Source organism: Oncorhynchus keta, chromosome 30 (assembly GCF_023373465.1).
Source record: "Oncorhynchus keta strain PuntledgeMale-10-30-2019 chromosome 30, Oket_V2, whole genome shotgun sequence".
NCBI lineage: Eukaryota > Metazoa > Chordata > Actinopteri > Salmoniformes > Salmonidae > Oncorhynchus > Oncorhynchus keta.
The window spans coordinates 55,276,415-55,297,066 of record NC_068450.1 but is presented as its reverse complement, the minus strand read 5'-3'; the positions used below and the strand labels follow the sequence as shown (position 1 = coordinate 55,297,066).

Here is a 20,652-nt window from a genome sequence, read left to right as displayed (position 1 = left end):
AGGCAGCCCTATCACAGGGAGCAACTCAAACAACTCAAACACAACACACTTTAATTACACAATAGTAGCAGAAACCGTCCCAATCGGTCAGTGCTATCTGGGAACCTTGGGAGGTCCCAACTCAACAATGAAGTTGACATGTTAAATGGTTACGGTTAGGGTTATAGGTAAGGGTTAAGGTTAGGGTTGTGTTAGGGTAGGGACATCCCAAGGATCCCAGATAGCACTAACTCAGTGGGACAAACCACAGGTTAGAAGGGATAGTACTCACTCCCTAGTTTCTCTTCTCTTTTTCTTCCATTAAACTGTTGACTGTGGTTGGTGCTGCCGTCTCCTCAGCTTGCTATGTGGCCCCCCGTTTGGCATTATGTCACCACAATGTTTTGTGATAGATTGGCATCCAATCAACAGGCTGGTTGAGGTACTGCCTGTATCTGTACGGTCTGCTGGTTCACCACACACTGGACACAACATGTACACGAGTCATGAATTATTAAAAGGTTTTGACGGTCTTTATTTAGTTATTCAGACAGATCAACCCAATGCATTGTGGGTCCCATCACAGCATGTACATCAGCAGGTCTCAATCTCCCAGACAGCAAAGGATACAATGTAGAGACAGTGAAACCCAATCCATAGTCTGTGACAAGCATGTCTTAGCTCTATTTCTTGCACTACAGAGAAGGCTACATTACTGTAGGTGTGCAGAATAGCATCAGAGGGATAAGTTGCAGAAGGCAGAAGAGGGAAGCACTTATGTGATTGGGACAGTTCAGCGATTTTACACAACATATTTGTTTCCTTCCTTTGAAGTAGTCTTCAGGAAGGGAACACATATCTTAATATGTAAAATATCAGAACCATCCCTTTACGCACATGTGATTTTTATGTTGAGCCAGAGAAGCTGAGTAAATCACAGTGGGCCAATTAATAGTAGTCATAATTGACATTGGCGCCGTGTCTGTAGGAATCGGGGTCCTGGGGCCCGATGGGGGCGTTCTCGTCATAATGGTGCTGGCGACCTTGGTCTGACGACCTGGCCAGGTCCATCCAGTAGGACAGGTCAGTCTCAAGCCTCTGTGGGATGGATAGACAGCAAGAGATTAAACGTTAATGAAATCAAGCTAGAAGACTCGTGAACTTGTTTGAATGAGAGTGAATAGACAAGGTATTAGAAGAGGTAGTGTGTGTATTTGTGTGACCGCTGTTTTTTGGAGAGATCCATCTCAAGGACAACTGGAGATACAATGAAATATTAATATATTTTCATATATATATATATATATATATACACACACACTACCGTTCAAAAGTTTGGGGTCACTTAGATATATCCTTGTTTTTGAAATAACAGCACGTGTTTTCTCCATTAAAATTACATCAAATTAATCAGAAATACAGTGTAGACATTGTTAAAGTTGTAAATGACTATTGTAGCTGGAAACGGCAGATTTTTAATGGAATATCTAGATAGGCGTACAGAGGCCCATTATCAGCAACCATCACTCCTGTGTTCTAATGGCATGTTGTGCTAGACATAAGTCCTCAACTGTCAGCTTCATTAAATAGTACTCAACATCAACAGTGAAGAGGAGACTCCGGGATGCTGGCCTTCTAGGCAGAGTTCCTCTGTCCAGTGTCTGTATACTCTTGGCCATCTTAATCTTTTATTTTTATTGGCCAGTCTGAGAAATGGCTTTTCTCAGTCGCCTCTTGACGTTGAGACTGGTGTTTTGTGGGTACTATTTAATGAAGCTGCCAGTTGAGGATTTGTGAGGCGTCCGTTTCTCAAACTAGACACTCTAATGTACTTGTCCTCTTGCTCAGTTGTGCACCGGGGCCTCCCACTCTTCTTTCTATTCTGGTTAGGGCCAGTTCTGTGAAGGGAATAGTACACAGCGTTGTACGAGATCTTCAGTTTCTTGGCAATTTCTCACATGGAATAGCCTTCATTTCTCAGAACAAGAATAGACTGACAAGTTTCAGAAGAAATTACTTTGTTTCTGGACATTTTGAGCCTGTAATCGAACCCACAAATGCTGATGCTCCAGATACTCAACTAGTCTAAAGAAAGCCAGTTTTATTGCTTCTTTAATCAGAACAACAGTTTTCAGCTGTGCTAACATAATTACAAAAGGGTTTTCTAATGATCAATTAGCCTTTAAAAATGCTAAACTTGGATTAGCTAACACAACGTGCCATTGGAACACAGGAGTGATGGTTGCTGATAATGGGCCTCTGTACGCCTACTGTATGTAGTAGATATTCTGCTGTATTCTGCTGTAGCTCAGTTGGTAGAGCATGGCGCTTGTAACGCCAGGGTAGTGGGTTCGATTCCCGGGACCACCCATACGTAGAATGTATGCACACATGACTGTAAGTCGCTTTGGATAAAAGCGTCTGCTAAATGGCATATATTATTATTATTATTATAAAAAATCTGCCGTTTCCAGCTACAATAGTCATTTACAACATTAATAATGTCTACACTGTATTTCTGATCAATTTGATGTTATTTTAATGGACAAAAAAAAACATGCTTTTCAATTCAAAAACAAGGACATTTCTAAGTGACCCCAAACTTTTGAACGGTAGAGTATATAATGTATGACACCAGTGGGAAATCAACCTAAAGTAGTGGAAACATGTTTAAATAGATGAGGTTTTGGAAGGGACGGTGTGCCTGAGCTGGAGTATTACTGGCGTTAGAGGGCAACCTCACGTTCGTCTTGAATAATTAACTGACACGTTTTCTATTAGGCATTTCTGAAGTCAGGGGGCTTTATGTGGCGAGACGGTTTGGACAGGTCTGTCACTGTTGGACGATGGCCGCAGATGTGAGAATAATATTACGTCCCCTCATCGACTGATGTTGGAGCTGGGATGAACTGACACACGCACACACACACACACACACACACACGGGGGCAGCTGCTGAGCCCGCTTGGAGACAGGTGTCACAGATACCGACATTAACCCAATCACACAGCCTCGCTAACGGTTATAAAAAATATCAACACACACCTTATAATAGAGCTGTCTGGACAGTGGAGAGAGGTTACACACACACACACACACACACACACACTTTCTAATAGAACTGTCTGGATGGCGGAGTGGTTGCTTTGTGTTGCTAACACATTGCTGTAGACGGGAAGTCATGTCTCTATACAGCCTCTATGAGACTGAAGCAAACACAAAGACTGACCTTTTCATATGTTCACCTATCATTCCTGTAAATGCCACCATGGGACTTATACAAGGATGGGAAAATAATCAGAGGTTCTATAACCATATTAAAGGGAAATCATTCAGATTAGATTAAAGGAACATAATAGGAATGTGCTTGTACTGTGCTGTACATTCTTCCTGTAAGTCAGTTATTTGTAATATCACATGGAATTGTATATTTAAGTAATAAGGCATGAGGGGGTGTGGTATATGGCCTATACACCACGGATAACGGCTGTTCTTCTGTCGTGCCTGGATACAGCCCTTAGCCATGGTATATTGGTCAGATACCACAAACAACCGAGGTGCCTTATTGGTATTATAAACTGGTTACCAACGTAATTAGAGCAGTAAAAATAAATGTTCTGTCATACCCGTGGTATTCGGTCTGATATAACACAGCTGTCAGCCAATCAGCATTCAGGGCTCAAACCACCCAGTTTATAATACATGATAGTATAAGATGCAGTTGTAGTTTACTAGATCAGATTACTGTAAGGACTGTAGGAATGTTTTACTGACCAAATGGGTAAAGCATCTGTGTGTGCAGAGTGCAGTGTATTGTGAAGGGCGCAGTGTGCAGTGCATTGTGAAGGGCGCAGTGTGCAGTGCATTGTGAAGGGCGCAGTGTGCAGTGCACCTACCGCCTCGTCATAACCCATGTGCATAAACTGCATGATCCATTGCTGCACATCTGGCCTGCTGCGGTCCCAGATGTTCCTCTTGGGCCTCCGTAGGGAGGTCAGGAACTCTTTGGCCTTGGAGGGGGTCACAGCCACCCCTGCAGGCTTCGTACCTCCGCCCACTACGGAAATACAGGCAGGAGAGGTTAAGGGACAAGTTGCGGATGTAAAGAAGTCAATAAGCACACCTGTTTGCCCACAGCAGGGTCGGAGGCAGGGGGAAGTATGCAGGGAGCAGGGGAGCTGTCAGTGACTGAGAGACAGAGTGGTTCTGACCGACTAGCAGTAGCCAGGACAGACAGGAGAGGAGCCTAAGGCTGCATCAGCGACACTCTATAAATATCAACGGGTGTCTGTAGATTATTTATAAGACTCATAAAGGCATCATCATCTGAAACTGTCACTTATCAATCCAAACACGGATCCCACCGAGGACTGCGTGTGTGGAGGTCTGTCTGAACTTGACAGGGCTATTCCAAGCTAGACAAGTGTGAAAAGTTTACCGCCTGAGGTGGATTTTGTCGATAAAGTTCTTTTTTAAAAACATTTTTATTTAACCTTTATTTAACTAAGCGAGTGAAAAAGGTGAATTGTTTTCCTGGCGTGTATGACGCAGACATATCTGGATGTAGTGTGGCTCGGTGTAGTCAGTGTGTGTGTAGCCTCAGCTGTGAGGTGTTTCTAATGAGAAACAGCCATAATCCATATTACCATCTCTTTTCTTCAGTAGTCTGTGGAGCTTGTTCTCCCCTGCGCCATCTGTTGGGAGACGCACAGACAAAAGAGGTTAAAGAAAGACAAAGCAGATATATTGTACTTGATCTAAACATTGCATCAGTTTGTATTAACTGTTCTATCACTATTACGAAAGACGTACACTGAGCGTACAAAATATTTGCATCGAGTTGCACCCCCTTTCGGCCTCAGAACAGCCTCCATTCGTCGGAGGCGTGGACTCCACAAGGTGCTGGCCCATGTTGACTCCCACAGTTGTGTCAAGTTGGCTGGATGTTTTTTGGGCGGTGAGCCTGTTTGTTTATTTTGAAGAACATTTGCCATTGTAACCTCACCCACCGAATGCACTCTTGACTCCTTTCAATGCGCACCACAATTCTGTTTCTCTGAATTGCCTTGTGAAAGCCTAACACTGTCATGATTATATTTTATAATTTAGCTAGTCATGTTGGCAATAGAACACACTTTTAAATCATGCCCACCTGACCCAGATTGAGATTTAGAATGGATCGTTTGAGGATCGCGTAAACAACAACGGTAATTGTGTGATTGCAGGGTTGTGTTCCAAACGAAACAACTACAACTATGCTCGCTGTAGTTCCTCAAATGGCACAGCTAAAAAAAAATTAAAAACATATAATTGAAGACTCTTCTTTGAGTTATAAAAGTGCATTGAAATTGCTTAGGAACCAGTTCGACCTCACACATTCAAATGGTTTTGTCTTATGTTGCACCTACCCCACATTCTCCAGGAACATTATCATCATGTTACAGAATATATCCAGAGTATTTTCGGATTTTGTTTTCAACAAATGTGGGGAAAAGTACAATAAAATGGACATAAAATCAACAGTGTAATGTTTGGATTCAGTCTTATGGTCAGGTGTGCCCAACTTTGGTCTAATCATGTTCCCATTATCTCCAAACGGTTCCCTTTCAATTGTTACCATGGTTATGCATAGGCTTTGCATATTTATTCTGTCAGAAACATTTCAATGTAGCCCTATCCATACAGGCCCATTCCCACAAGTGTAAAGGGTCATGGACGTGTTGTATAAATGTAGTTCTTTAAATGCAGTGGGGTGTGGTCTGATGGCCGGTTAGAGAGGTAGTGAGCAGAGACCTTCTTCCTCTAGCTAGCAGACAGTAGACGGTAGGAGGGTGATATTTACACGGACAAACAATGTGACACGGAGGGTGTGAAATCCTCCCTCCAGGAGCTGTGGTTTGGTTTGACCTCCTTTTGTCCTCCACACACAAATACTTCAATCCATCTCTCTCTCTCCTTTTTTTTTTACTCTCCCTCCCTCTTGCTATTCTCTTGGTTTTTACCTCCCCTTTTTATCTCGCTCTCTCTTCTAATCATTATTCTTTCTCCCGGTGAGCTTCAAAAATCAAAGCTTCCTACAGAGCATCCAAGGTGGTGGCTACAAGGCGGATAGAATAGCCACTGAACTCTTTAAAAATCAAAACGTCACACTTGTCCTCAAGGAGAAGAAAAAATCAAGTCTTGGCCGATCTCAGCAATTTCGAAAAAGAGTGAGATGGGAATAATATTGAGACAGGCGTGCAGGCTCCCTTTTCGAAAATCTCTATTCTACGTAACAATTTTGTCACGTGGCAACATACTATGACATTTGAATGCAGCAACCTGCAAATTTACAGTATACATGTGATGGGTCTGTGAGTACACTCAATCACAAATGTACAATATGAACGTGAGTGACGGAAGGGTTTTTACCTGAGTGAGCGCAGTAGGAGAGGAAGACCGTTAGCAGTAGAACCTGCAGACAGAGGTTGTGGAAAGCCATGGTCTCCGTCTCTGTCCCAGACGTCTCTCTGAGCTTCGGGAAGCAGTGGGTAGAAGAAGCGGGAAGAGAATCAGGAGCAGTGGAAGCAGGAGTCTCCCCACAGGCCCAGAGAACAAACATTCCTCCCTGGAGGAAAACCTGCTTGTGCCGGTTCAGGAATGTCGTAAAAGGAAGACCCAGCCAAACAGAAGCACTCGGTCATTCTCTCTCATTCAATGTGTGGGTGATATGTTTGTTGGATGGGTAACGCTTTATTTGTATAGTCCATCTGTAGACGCTCTACAGACGGTCTACAAGCTATTAGTAACACTTCAACTAACTATCTACTAATCACAACCTTATCCTAGCCCTAAACTTAACACTTACCCTAACCCTTATTCTAAACCTAGCCCTAAGCATCTGAGGCAGTTGCTAATCAACAGATACTTTCAACAAACTAGGTTTAGGGGTCCCGAGTGGTGCAGAGGTCTAAGGCACTGCATGTCAGTGCTAGAGGCGTCACTACAGACCCTGGTTCGATTCCAGGCGGTATCACAACAGGCCGTGATTGGGAGACCCATAGGGCGGAGCACAATTGGCCCAGTGTTGTCCAGGTTAGGGTTTGGCCGTGAAAGGCCGTCATTGTAAATATGAATTTCTTCTTAACTGACTTAACTGAAATCTAAAAATGAGCATCTGTAGAGAATGGACTTTTTGGGACTATCCAAATAAAGTGTGACTGAGCATTACTACATCTAGAGTAGTGTCCGTTTAAGATATTGTGCTTTCTCTTACTGAGATGATCTGATGTTTTTTTTCTGTCAATTGTCTTTACACAGAAAGTGGGAATTGTAACTGTCAAACAACTTGTCAAAGCCTGATCAAAGATGTCATAGAAACACAGAAGAATGTCCTCAAAGACAACGCAGAAGACCTCCATATCACATTTCCTCCACATAGTCGGCAGTAAATGATAGTTTTCCTGCGTGCTTTTTTTCAGACCAAGTAGTAACTTAACAAATTGCATCATGGATGCTGCAATCAACAAATCGGGGACCATATTTATGGAACACAACTCAAGGAAGTTTTCCCCTGGGGCATGTTTCCATGCAGAAAGAGCTAAATATCTCAAGGGAAGGACAGATGTTTCTGAACATGAAAAAAACACATCTCCACAGAGAGGGGAAAAAAAAACCTTGAATTTCATTTCCTTACTTTACTTTGAAGTTTGTCGAAGCCCCGAGATCATGGAGACTAGTCCTCTCTACACAGGTAGGGGGCAGTACATTTGATTTGAAATTGTTCTAATTCTGCACCCTTTTCCCAGTACCTAAGGGTTTTTCTTTATTTGTACTATTTTCTACTTTGTAGAATAATAGTGAAGACGTTAAAACTATGAAATAACACATATGGAAACACGCAGTAAAGTGTTAAACAAATCAAAATATATTTTCGATTTTAGATTATTCAAAGTAGCCACCATTTGCCTTGATGACAGCTTTGCACAATCGTGGTATTCTTTCAACCATCTTCATGAGGTAGACACCTGGAATGCATTTCAATTAACAGGTGTACCTTGTTAAAAGTTAATTTGTGGAATTTCTTTCCTTCTTAATGTGTTTGAGCTAATCAGTTGTGTTGTGACAAAGCAGGGATGGTATACAGAAGATAGCCCTATTTGGTAAAAGACCAAGTCCATATTATGGCAAGAACAGCTCTCAACTGTCTCTTATGAGGACCGCCACAGGAAAGGAAGACCCAGAGTTACCTCTGCTGCTGAGGATAAGTTCATTAGTTACCAGCTTCAGATTGCAGCCCAAATAAATGCTTCACAGAGTTCAAGTAACAGACCAGTGGTGACCTGTCATTCAGGGCAGGGCCCCACCTGTTTGCAAACAATATAACAATGTAAAAAAACGATTTAATTACAGCTGCATAAATAAAGCCACATCTGGGGTGGCATGTAGCCTAGTGGTTAGAGCGTTGGGTCAGTAACCGGTAAGGTTCCTGGATCGAATCCCTGAGCTGACAAGGTAAAAATATGTCATTCTGCCCCTGAACAAGACAGTTAACCCCCTGTTCCCTGGTAGGCTGTCATTGTAAATAAGAATTTGTTCTTAACTGACTTGCCTGGTTACATCTTTTAAAAAAAATAAAAAATAAAAACATGGTTTCTTTTTTGCTTTCTTGAGTAAGGCATCTCCAAAATGCAGGTGTTTCAGCCTAGGTCAGTGCTTTCTGTGGTGGTGGGGAAAGCCAGCAGAAAATACAAAGTATTGCGCCTGATTTGCTCAGTTTTCTGTCACTCATGGGACAGTACGTCACCCCTAAGTCTAAGGTTAAAGCTCTAAAAATGTTTCCCCTTGGGTTCTGCCATAGAGTTCTATTAGAAGCGTCCATCCAAGAAGGCTCAAGGTCATTGGCCACAGCCAGAATGACATCAAATCACATTATATCCACAGTAGCTTTGATTGGACTGAACATGTCAACATCTTACTTTCAAAGTCTTAGCTAGCAATCACCATCATAAATCAAGTCGACAATCTACTGGCACATCCTTTTTAATCCTTGTCATATGAAGAGAAATAATGAAGAGAAATTATAGATAAATACTTTTGACCAGGTCCCATAGGACAATAAAGGGAACACGGTGCCGTTTGAGACGCAAACTCCCAAAACATGACGGTCAACCAAGATGACACCCCCACGTTTAAGACATTCTGCAGCCTTGTCTGGTCTCTGCTGAAGGTAGGAGAGCTCTTAAAGGCATTATAAGTTAAATCAATAATTGGATATATTACCATCAGTTCTCTTTCTCTTCAGTGCTGATAGGGACAGGAGGCAAGGCAACAATGTGCTCTCTTATTGTGTTGAATACCTCATTGACCCTCTCTGCAGATTGCAAATCAAGGAATGATGTGTTTGTTAGTGTGGCATTGTGAAAATGTATCAGTGTCTATTCCAGATTATGGACAAACCATCTTTATCCTTGTCCCTAGGAGACATGGAACAGCTCCTGGTCTATTTCTTATTGCGGTGTACAGACAGTATACCAAAAGTAAATTAAAAACACAGGACACGACAAGACTCACCTCTAGGCCTGTTGTCCGCCTCAATCCCAATATTTATTAATATACTCAATAAAATTGTTCACAAGAAAGAAATCCCCTCCAGCAAAGCGTAGGACCACAACATGTACCATATGTTTTTAATACACATTAATTGGCTACCAGTCTGTTGGTAAATATATACAGTGGGGAGATCAAGTATTTGATAACCTGCAAAATCGGCAGTGTTTCCTACTTACAAAGCATGTAGAGGTCTGTTATTTTTATCATAGGTACACTTCAACTGTGAGAGACGGAATCTATAACAAAAATCCAGAAAATCACATTGAATGATTTTTAAGTAATTCATTAGCATTTTATTGCATGACATAAGTATTTGATCACCTACCAACCAGTAAGAATTCCGGCTCTCACAGACCTGTTAGTTTTTCTTTAAGAAGCCTTCCTGTTCTCCACTCATTACCCGTATTAACTGCACCTGTCCACACACTCAATCAAACAGACTCCAACCTCTCCATAATGGCCAAGAACAGGGAGCTGTGTAAGGAATACAATTGTAGACCTGCACAAGGCTGGGATGGGCTACAGGACAATAGGCAAGCAGCTTGGTGAGAAGGCAACAACTGTTAGCGCAATTATTAGAAAATGGAAGAGATCTTGCGAGATCTTGACCAACGACCCCCTTCCCTCAGTAAGAGCATTGAAGATGGGTCGTGGCTGGGTCTTCCAGCATGACAACGACCCGAAACATACAGCCAGGGAAACTAAGGAGTGGCTCCGGAAGAAGCATCTCAAGGTCCTGGAGTGGCCTAGTCAGTCTCCAGACCTGAACCCAATACAAAATCTTTGGAGGGAGCTGAAAGTCCGTATTGCCCAGCGACAGCCCTGAAACCTGAAGGATCTGGAGAAGGTCTGTATGGAGGAGTGGGCCAAAATCCCTGCTGCAGTGTGTGCAAACCTGGTCAAGAACTACAGGAAACGTATGATCTCTGTAATTGCAAACAAGGGTTTCTGTACCAAATATTAAGTTCTGCTTTTATGATGTATAAAATGCAAATTAATTACTTAAAAATCATACGTGATTTTCTGGATTTTTGTTTTAGATTCCGTCTCTCACAGTTGAAGTGTACCTATGATAAAAATTAGACCTCTGCATGCTTTGTAAGTAGGAAACACTGCCGATTTTGCAGGTTATCAAATACTTGTTCTCCCCACTGTATATCATTGTCTATGGGATCAAATATTTCTCTTTACCTTGTTAGTAAATTAGATCCAATACATTTACCAATGCAAGCATTTGATCACATTCCATTGTTTACTAAGGCAAGATGAAATGAAAGTATCTCCCTGTGCTTCAAAGCAAGCCATCCTTCTGCGGGCGATGTTCAGTTAATGGTAGATTAGGCTTTCAGGGAGCCACTGCTTCACCCACTGACAGGACGCTATGGCAAACATCTGTCAGCGTGCAGACTGACTCCTCCTTAAGAGTCAAGACACACTGAGAGAACTCAGCTGCTGTGGCTTGCATGGGAGTCACACGACAGACCCCTCTGTCTGTAAGGCACATACACGCAGGGGACAATCCCCTTGTGATTAGCATGTGATAATCTGTGAATAGCGTTATAAACTGGGATGGAACACACCTTAACCTTGGAGTTTGAATGGTTTGCCTGGCACGTACCTTTAGAGTGAGAGGATCAGTCTGTGATCCTGTGAGAGGAAGGAATACCTGCACTCAGCGCAGGCCTGGTCTTTGCTGTGAAACAGGGTTCAAAGAGAAGTCAGAGAGATGGGCAAAAATCTCTCTCTTGCACACACACACACACTGGGGGAATAACTAACACTTAAGATGGGTAGATTCTGAGAAATAGGAGAAAGGTCACGCTTCATGAGATTTGTACATAACACACAGCATCTTAATGCTCCTTTGGTGTGTGGTTTCTTAGAGCTGTCAGCCGTAGATAAGTGTTTAGGTGTACTGTGTATCTACGAGGATGATACACACTACACCATCTTCACCTGACACCATCTCTACATCCACCTATCCTATCCCCTCCGTCCATCTGTTACCATGGCAACTGGGGGAGGGCTTGTTCTTTAAAGTGCGTGTTAATGGTCAAATTTCCCCCCATGTTGCATGATCAACCCGCACGCCACTACACAGCATGCCCTATGCTCTGCCACCACACAGCATGCCCTATGCCCTGCCACGACACAGTATGCCCTATGCCCTGCACCACTACACAGCATGCCCTATGCCCTGCCACCACACAGTATTTCATATTCACTGCCTCTCTCTGATCTCTCTCAGCCAGCATGACATGCAGTTGCTGCCTGCCAGGGGAAAGAACACACAGATATGAAGAGGGAAAAAAAATATTGGAGAATTCAAACACATCCACATCACTGCTCTTCGAATCACTCAATAGTAAGTTACAGACATCTCTGGTATGTGAATTTGCATAGGGTCGATTACACGGATTAAGCAAGTTATTTTTAGTTCAAGAATAAATCTGTGTTCAGGAAACTAGACCCGAGTAGTAGGTTTAAGCAAGCCAGAATTCTGACAGACAAACATGTTGCTAGCTGCTGCACGATTGTACTTTTCCATGAATCAATTGTTTAACCATTTTAAACTTGTGCACCAAGCACATCTTCTGAGAGGAGAGCTTTGCATGCAACGGCTGTTCAAGACAAGTTTAAAGAAACAGACTTTTCACAAGAAGTAAAGATCCAGGGCCCTGGGAGTTTAATTGGGTCGTAGAAAGGCGGTTTCACACACAGAACACATACAGATTTATTGTTCATGGACACAAAACAAGGCAAAGTCAAGTGTAGGAGAGACCTGATCTGGCGTCAACATGTGTTCTCTGTCTATCACACATACAGTACTGAGCATCAGATGACCTCCATGCAGAGGTACGTGTCACTATATGTCTTTTCCAGGGTCCTCTGAGGACGTAGAGTAGGCCTCCATATACAATTTGGTTGGTTCCAGTTCTGGTCCCGTAATCATAAAGCGTCTCAAAGTAGGAGTGCTGATCTGGGATCCGTTTTTAATTTTAGATCACAATTCATTAGATTACATGGACAGGGGGGCCTGATCCTAGATCAGCATTCCTACTCCCCCCATCCATTTTGGATCTAAAAAAGGCTAAACTGATCCTACACCGGTTTTTATATACATCGTTGTTGTTGTGGTTCCTCACTCCTCATCAGGGTCGGACAGCTCATAGCCCAGGCAGCTGGCGGAGGGGAAGTGAGCCCAGAAGGTTCTGGACAGGTCTTCAATCTTCTCATAACCAGCATGTTCGCGCAGAGCCTCCACCCAGCCGAAGAAGTCAGAGGTGGTCAGAGCCCAGTTGAGCATGCTGCACTTCTCACGCCCCACATCTGCTGCTGGAAAACCAATGAGAGCTCGAGAATGGATGAGGATGTCAAAAGGGAACCAATCAGAGGTTGAGTGAATGATACTGCACTTCACTAAGACTGGACACATGACACAACTTGACATGTTGATAGCTGTTTACTACATACATTATTTTCAGTGTAATACACAATCTGTATTCATTGATTATACATGTGTGTTTGTGACATTGATAGAACCACCGTACGGAACCTTTGCTAAAGGGCAGTCTGCCTCACCAATGGGAAAATCTACACTGCAATTTTCCCACTTCCCAGCCTCCCTGCTACACCAACCATAACAGCCTTGTTCATTTCTCAATGTTCACCTCTCTGTCACCCCTTCACTACAACCTGAGCTTAAGCCGCATTCCTTTAACCAAAGTCAATAAAATACCTTGTAAAAAACGGCTCGTCTTCGAATTGAAACCAAAGCCCCTGTTGAGCATCTCGGGCTTATGGTTGATTAAAGACCAGTCTGGAGCGAGTGGCTCGGGACATCCCCTAGGCCCAGAGATAGGCCTCCCACAGTGGGGTGGTGGGAGAGAGGGCCAGGTCCACGCTGGGAAAGCAGGCTGGGACAACAACACTCCACAGCTCCCAACTCAAACATAACAGCGGTGTGAGTGAGAGACTATAGGAATATGATGATAACTGAACACCACCATGTAGTGTGGAGGCACCAAGGAAGTCTTCTCTCACATCTGTCCCCCTGACCTCTCTCCTGGCCTCTTGCTGTGTGTGTACATACACTGAATGTACAAAACATTAAGAACACCTTCCTAATATTGAGTTACACCCCCCACCCTTTTGCCCTCAGAACAGCCTCAGTTCGTCAGGGCATGGCTCTACTAGGTGTTCCACAGGGATGCTGGCCCATGTTGACTCCAATGCTTCCCACAGTTGTGTCAAGTTGGCTGGATGTCCTTTGAGCGGTGAACCATTCTTAATACATACGGGAAACTGTTGAGCGTGGAAAAACCCAGCAGCATGGCAGTTCTTGACCAACTTAAACCGGTGCACCTCACACCTACTACCATACCCGTTTGTCTTTCCCATTCACCCTTTGCATGGCACACATACACAATCCATTTATGTCTCAAAAGTTCTTTAGCCGGTCTCCTCCCCTTCGTCTACACTGATTTAACAAGTGACATCAATAATGGATCACAGCTTTCACCTGGATTCACCTGGTCAGTCTCATGAAAAGAGCAGGTGTTCTTAATGTTTTGTTCACTCAGTGTATGTCTTCAAGCTACAGTTGCACAACTCAACATATTGAAATCAACATTGCTAGGGTTGGTTTGATTGAATCCAACCCCATCTTGGTAACCCCTGGTTACCCAGTCTCCCGGTAACACACACTCACCTTTGCCATCTTCTCTTGCTGTTTCCTCAGCCCCTACGTTAGAGGGAGAAAAGACAACTATTCATACTGAAGGCACCCTATGGGTCTTCACGGTGACTCACACAGCTCTGTTGATGGGTGACTTGTGACAAAACAGAGATAAAGTGAATTAGTCTAGCTAGTGTTCTCAGTATTAAAGTGGATTTCATTGTACCAATCTCTCTTTCTCACTAGGATTGAGGAGTGCTTTTTAAAAATCTCTGTCTATCAACTCCCCCCCCCCCATCTTTGTCTCTATCTCTGACATTGCCCAACATGCTGGGCAGGCAGCAGCAGATTAACAGATGGGGGTGTTGCAGACAGAGAGAGGGAGATGGGGGCAGCGAGGTGGAAAACAGGGGATGAAGAGGATATGGAGCGGCTGACTGCTAAGTGCTGCGCCTGGCCCTGGACTGCTCTGACATTCAGACATTCACAGCCTTTATTAAATCTCCTCAGAGGATAGGAGGGTCGTGGCAGATCAATGAAGAAGTAAGTAAAGGCCAGTGGAGAAACACAAACCTGGGTTCAGCTACTATTTGTATACATTATTTCAACATACTTTATTCTGGGCTTGATTGAGCTTGCCTGGCACAATAGAACCATTAGAATAGTCGGAAAAATACAAACCCTGCCCATCTGGCACTCCAGGCAGACCCGAAGCAAATGCTAAACGTATTAGAAAAGTCTTGAATAGTATTTGGACCCAGGTCTGGGAGGATACACAGAGGATGGGAAAGATAAACGCTCAGCTTGGTCAACAGAGACTAGAGCGGGCTAAGCACGGTAGGCACACAGTGTAATACTTCTACTGTCTCAATGAAAACGAAAGGGGGAGAGAGAAAGCGACAGAAGGGAATGAACTGCGACTGGTCTATTCTGACCCACATAACCCACAACCAGCTGCTTTTCATCAGAACAACGCCATTTCCACTCAATCAAATATCTCGGAGTGATGTTGTGACAAAAGCTCTGTCTCTCTGAATAGCCAATACTGCACATGCATTGTGTAGTCAAGGCAAGCAGGAAGAAGCTCTATTCAATTAAATATACAGTATTGTGGTGTGTTGTTGAAGAAACGGTACCAATGGTCCTTATACCAATACAAAGAACACTGTTTCATTTGAAAGAAAAACCTTCAAAACTTTCTCCTCGTATTCCACAATAAAATACAAGTTGACAGAAAAATGTGTGACTGTAAACAATGTAAAGAGATATGTTGAGGACTAAACTTCATATTTGGTGCATCGAGACAGAACCCAGTAAAAACACTATAATCAATACCTGTCTTATGTGTTGCTGTTGACTGTACCGGCTGTTCAAATGTCAGAAGGTTACATTCCTAGTGAACTAATGGACAACATTCCCTCAGGGGAAACAAACTGTATCTCCAAGGTAATTAGTTCCAGTTGACGGTTTCTGAGAGTTGCTCCAGACTACGGTAAGAGACAACAGCAGGCCAATAACAGTCGCATTCAGATGTAACATTCAACATCTCAATAGTGGAGGATTCCTCTCTCCATCTCCTCTTATCCATTTATAGCACAAAGAGCAGAGAACCCAGTAGAGTGGTAGTGCACTTCTCTTTTCTCAGTTCTTTCACATCTGCCCACCGGGATATTGGAGAGATGAATTGAAGAGAGGCCGCCACCACTTCAGACTTGAGTTTCATCCAAGTACACCTCACAATCCAATACTAACCCTTTGCGCAAAACAGGTTCAAATGACGTTGAAGAGATGTCTTGTACTCACCCGGACCGTCATGGTTGCCTTCCGTTATCACTGATGAAAATGACACAGGCTCGGAGGCTCTCGCCACTGTGGAGTCCTAACAGGCTGACTTACCTATTAGAGAGAGGAGAGAGCCAGCAGGATGACCCAGAGCAGCATTGAGACACAAAGACGAGGCATGGTTCTGCACGGCGGTAGGCCGCACAAAGACAAACACAACCACAACCTGTGAGAAATTGTCACAGCGTCGTCGTCCCCCTCCCCCACAGAGTTCTGCTTGTTCTGTACCATCTTAAGGTTCACCTTGGGGAGGGGAGTTGTGCCAGAGAACGACACAACAAAGTAGGTTTGAATCAAGCAGGAAGACTAAGAGCTACATTTAACATTTTGAAGGTACATTTCAGATTTTGCAGCAGGTGCAATGTTGGCATTTCCCCCCCAGTAACAGAATAAATCACCCAAAACAAAATCAATAAACAATCTTCATTTACACTGATACAGGTACCTGGTGCTGGATCCGGGCTCTTGGTACTCTTGCTCTGTGTGTGTGTGTGTGTGTAGCGTGTGTATGTCCAGATATACAGAGACACTGGATGAGAGGACAGATACAGTAAACAGAGCTGTCCAGGATATGTTGGTCCTTCACACTTCAGATCCACATGCCATACCTTACCTCCGAACCAACCCCCTCTCTTTCCTACCCGGTCCCCACTTCTCACACCTGAAGCAGGTATGTCAATGGACTGAAAGGCTTCCTTTGTGGACGAAGGGGGAGACGGAGGAGAGGGGAATGTCAACACTCTCTTACCCTTCACCAACTAGGTCCGATGCAGACAAATTGTACCCGTCTAGATAACTTACAATTGCTTATGTTCCCGAGCATGACAATCATGTACTGCTGCAGAAAATAGTATTTGTCTGTTAATATCGTCCATTCATCTAATAAAACACAATTATCAATCATCCTTTCATGTACAGTAAAACGTTTGATCAATACCTGCACATCTTGAAAGTGACAAAACCTCAAAGAAAATGGATGCATGTGTGACGTCGAGATAAAAGCATCTGCTAAATGGCACACATTATAATATTAGAAAAGACAAAACTATACAAACACCACAGTCTTACACATACCGTAACTGTGAGCCAAGGACTGCGTTCTCTCTCGGCTCCTCTTTATGTACTTCTACACGGTCTCAACCAGACGACCACAATGGAGGCCTCAAATACAGTCCACATTCACCTCAGTTTGTCCCTGAGGAGTTGTACAGGAGCATTACGTCTCGGCAACACCTGTCTTGGATCTGGCTAGCTATAGCTACACTCATTTATCTCTAGGAAAGAGACAACATGGCTACCATGGGTTAGGTTGTAAGGCAGTGTCTGCTTCCCAAATGACATCCTATTACCTAAATAGTCCATTACTTTTGACCAGGGGCCCATAAGGTGCAATTTGGGACAAACCATATTGGGAGACAAACCAGATCTCCTCATGCCGTATCGGGATTAAGGAGAGGCATCCCAAACGTTCTGATAAGACGTAAAGGAAGCAAGCACTTTTGTGGTTACCTAAGCTCTTGCATCAGGACGGGCCTTCAGGTCCTGAAATGACGAAATCCTACCTGTAGTAACATTGCCATCTGTTGGTAGAAAATGCTAAATACAGAAATGCAATTTGAATGTATTCTAATTGAACAAGATTGAACAATATTTTAAAAACGTGAAAGGGAATAAAATGACACTGCAGACAAATGTGCAACCAGAAAGCTTGTTTCGGCAAAACTTTTAATTGAACAAAAGTATTTCAACCCTCAGTCACCACACCATCTTGGAGTACAGTACCTTCCGCTGTATCTAAATTCATATATTCACCTTAATCTTCTTTTTAAATATACATACACAGCTGAAAACAAGATTTAAATAACAGTGCTCAGTAACATTAAGACACAGTTTTTCATTTTTAAAAGCAGGAAACTAATTTTGAACAGACTTTGATTGGCAAACAGACTAAACGTTTTTCCCTATCGCTCTTGAATCTCCATCCTCGGTCAGCGACGTTTCCACTCGGACGTTGAGGAAAGCGATGGATTTCGAAGAGAACGTTAGGGGCACATTTGAGCAGTATGAGGGTGTGGCACATGGTCGGCGGTATACATCCACGGACATCCAACGCGCAGCTTCCTGACCGTGTCCAATTCCACAATACACCTACAGAGGGCGTCCTTTCCTTATCTGGTAAATACAGTACAAGTACCATTTGTGGTGCCTTTCTTTCTGGTACAAGGGTCTATGGAAACGTAATACTACTTTCTGCAAGGGACGGGTCACATTAAATATTCACTTTCATAGCGTATGTAGCTGTCGTGAAGGAACCATTGTCTGTAAATCCCCATCCGTGCTCACTCCAAAAACCTAGGAGGCACCGACAGGGCTTTACTAGGAGGTGGAGTTGTCAGCCAAGGCAAAGAACGGGTGCTTACAGATGGGCCCTTACTGATGCTGTTCTCTGGACACTTCTGGACAGGACTCAGTGTCATTATTCTGAAAGGAATCTGAGCTACGGTGGCCAACATGTACCATTTGAGTCTCTCTCTGTGCTAAATGATTCTCTGTTGAGGTTATGGTGACTTTTAGCACCTGTATTGAAGGGTCATGGGCAGACCAGTGGATATTGCTGTGCTCAATAAGTCAGTCGCAAGTCCGGTAATAAGGCTTGTTATTAGGCCAGGCCGAGCACCGGGGTCCGGAGTGTGTGTGTGTGTGTGTGCAAATGTATGAATGCGAGCATTTGTGTGTGTTCACAGCAGAGGTTTGACCAGGTAGAGTTTGTCTCCATGTTCGCTGGTGAAGATCGGAGCTTTTTTGTAATGCTCCACCAGTTCATCCATGCTGCTGAAGCGTCTCTGGCCGATACAGTAGACCCCCTCCGCCAGCGCAACCTTGAAGTGCTTGTTCTTTCCCATCGCCTTGAGGGACACGGAGAAATCACTGGGCTGGGAGAGAGAGAGAGAGCGAGAGATAAGAAATGGATGACTATTGCCATGGAGTTTCATTCTTAAGCCACTAGAGGGGGCCTTAGTTCTACTGTAAAGTCCACCCATCCCACTGAATAATGTACAATTTCCCACAAGACAGCTTTCCCAATAAAAACAGCTCAAAATACAGTATGATAAAGCTATTGTAAACCATAGAGTACATTATCATATAAATAATAAGAGACACGAAAATCAACTGTTCTCCCCCCATTTCCACCAATCACAATACTCTCTCGACCACTCACCGATGATTCGCTGTCTCTGACCAGGAAGTCTCCCTGACCTCCTCTCTCGTTGAGCGCACACTCTGCCTGATGCCTGGTCACTCCCCCATAGTACCAGTCCTTCCCGGCAAACTTTCCCACGCGGGCCGGCCCTGTGTAGTTGATCTGGGGCGAGTGGGGGCCCGAGCCCATCCCACCCCCGGGGGCTAGATCGTCGCTAAGGATAACCACATAGTTCTTTGGCACCAGGCCCACCTGTCCACGGGCGTTCCGACACCGCCACCACTCAGGGTCGTTCTCCGGTTTCTCCAGCACCGCCATCACCTCGCCCTTTTCAAAGTTCAGCTCCTCATCAGTCACAGAGCTGAAGGGGTACAGCGTCTGAACAGTGTGGATCGCCCTGGTGGTCCCGTTGGTCACCCCTCCCGACCCTGCCCCCTGTCCTGGGTAACCTCCGCTTAGGTCCCCCCAGACGGCCTCCTCCTCTCCCTCCTCCAGGACATAGTTAGAGGGGAACCAGCCTACCCGACCTCCAGAACTCCCTCGCCACCAGCCGTCGCTACACTTCTCCATGACAATGACCCTTGACCCCTTCACCAGTGTCAGCTCATCTTCCCGCTCCGCCGTGTAGGCAAACTTGACCAGGGCTGAGATGCTGAGGTCATAGATACGCTCGGCGCTGCTACCTCCGCCACCATTGGACGGGTACTCTGCGTCCGTGCTGGGTGTTGGCGAGGCATCGCGGGCACTCGTCTTCCTCTTCGTCTTCCCCAGGCCTTAGAGAGGGAGAGACAGAGAAATAACTTGGTACAATAGACAAATATTTATACCACATATTGAAGATCTCCGCAGTAGTTCCACAACAGAGCAGAATAACATAGTAAAAAGTCCCTCAACATATTTGAAAAAGTCCTGAGGTGAAAATAGCTCAAAGTAGCAGCTACGCTACTCCAAAAACAGCCTTCAAGTGAAGTGCAGCAGCAAGCTGGGCTAATTATCTCCTAGTACTGCTGGTAGAGGACAGTCCAGGGTTAGGAGGTCACAACTTCTCTTTAAGGCTGCAGCCAGGGAGAGAGGTAAACACTTCAGATAGAGTTAGCGGGGAGTGAGGGGTTCTGGGTAATTAGTGCTGGAAGGAAACTGGAGGTAAGGCCAGAGGAGAGACCGGGGGGGGTTGGTTCTGGGTATTGATAGTAGATGTCAACCGATTAATCGGAATGGCTGATTAATTAGGGCCGATTTCAAGTTTTCATAACACTCGGAAATGGGTATTTTTGGGCGCCAATAAAATAAAATAAATGTATACCTTTATTTAACTAGGCAAGTCAGTTTATGAACACATTCTTAATTTCAATGACGGCCT

General features: G+C 44.2%; 2 protein-coding genes and 1 long non-coding RNA gene across 5 annotated transcripts in view; 1 reads left to right on the top strand and 2 right to left on the bottom strand.

Moving 5' to 3' along the window:
- Window positions 1-496: 496 nt before the first annotated feature.
- On the bottom strand, window positions 497-6,540 carry LOC118363136 (augurin-A-like). The gene is made up of 4 exons (XM_035743832.2): window positions 6,391-6,540; window positions 4,626-4,673; window positions 3,876-4,036; window positions 497-1,077 (listed from the first exon to the last, which is right to left on the bottom strand). The coding sequence occupies exons 1-4, from the start codon at window positions 6,458-6,460 to the stop codon at window positions 928-930; spliced, it is 429 nt and encodes a 142-aa protein (XP_035599725.1). The 5' UTR covers window positions 6,461-6,540; the 3' UTR covers window positions 497-927.
- Window positions 6,541-11,850: 5,310 nt separating this feature from the next.
- Window positions 11,851-13,249, top strand: LOC118363219 (uncharacterized). The gene is made up of 3 exons (XR_004821369.1): window positions 11,851-11,935; window positions 12,397-12,426; window positions 12,727-13,249. It is a non-coding gene; the product is annotated as an uncharacterized LOC118363219 (long non-coding RNA).
- A 4,535-nt stretch (window positions 13,250-17,784) lies between these two features.
- Window positions 17,785-20,652, bottom strand: part of LOC118363769 (cytoplasmic protein NCK2-like) — a 53,186-nt gene continuing 50,318 nt past the window's right edge. For all 3 annotated transcript variants that reach the window (XM_035744981.2, XM_052488612.1, XM_035744982.2), the window contains 2 exons: window positions 19,311-20,065; window positions 17,785-19,023 (listed from right to left, as the gene is read on the bottom strand). In XM_035744981.2, coding sequence (XP_035600874.1) covers window positions 18,829-19,023; window positions 19,311-20,065 — 950 coding nt within the window. In that variant the 3' untranslated portion in view covers window positions 17,785-18,828. The remainder of the gene's footprint in view (window positions 19,024-19,310; window positions 20,066-20,652) is intronic.

Excerpts from the sequence above, each read along its gene's own strand:
- LOC118363136 (XM_035743832.2), bottom strand. The coding sequence starts at position 6,460 with ATGGCTTTCCACAACCTCTGTCTGCAGGTTCTACTGCTAACGGTCTTC. Across the intron at positions 4,674-6,390 it reads CTCCTACTGCGCTCACTCAG|ATGGCGCAGGGGAGAACAAG; the intron begins GTAAAAACCCTT and ends GTCTCCCAACAG. Across the intron at positions 4,037-4,625 it reads ACTACTGAAGAAAAGAGATG|TGGGCGGAGGTACGAAGCCT; the intron begins GTAATATGGATT and ends GTATTTCCGTAG.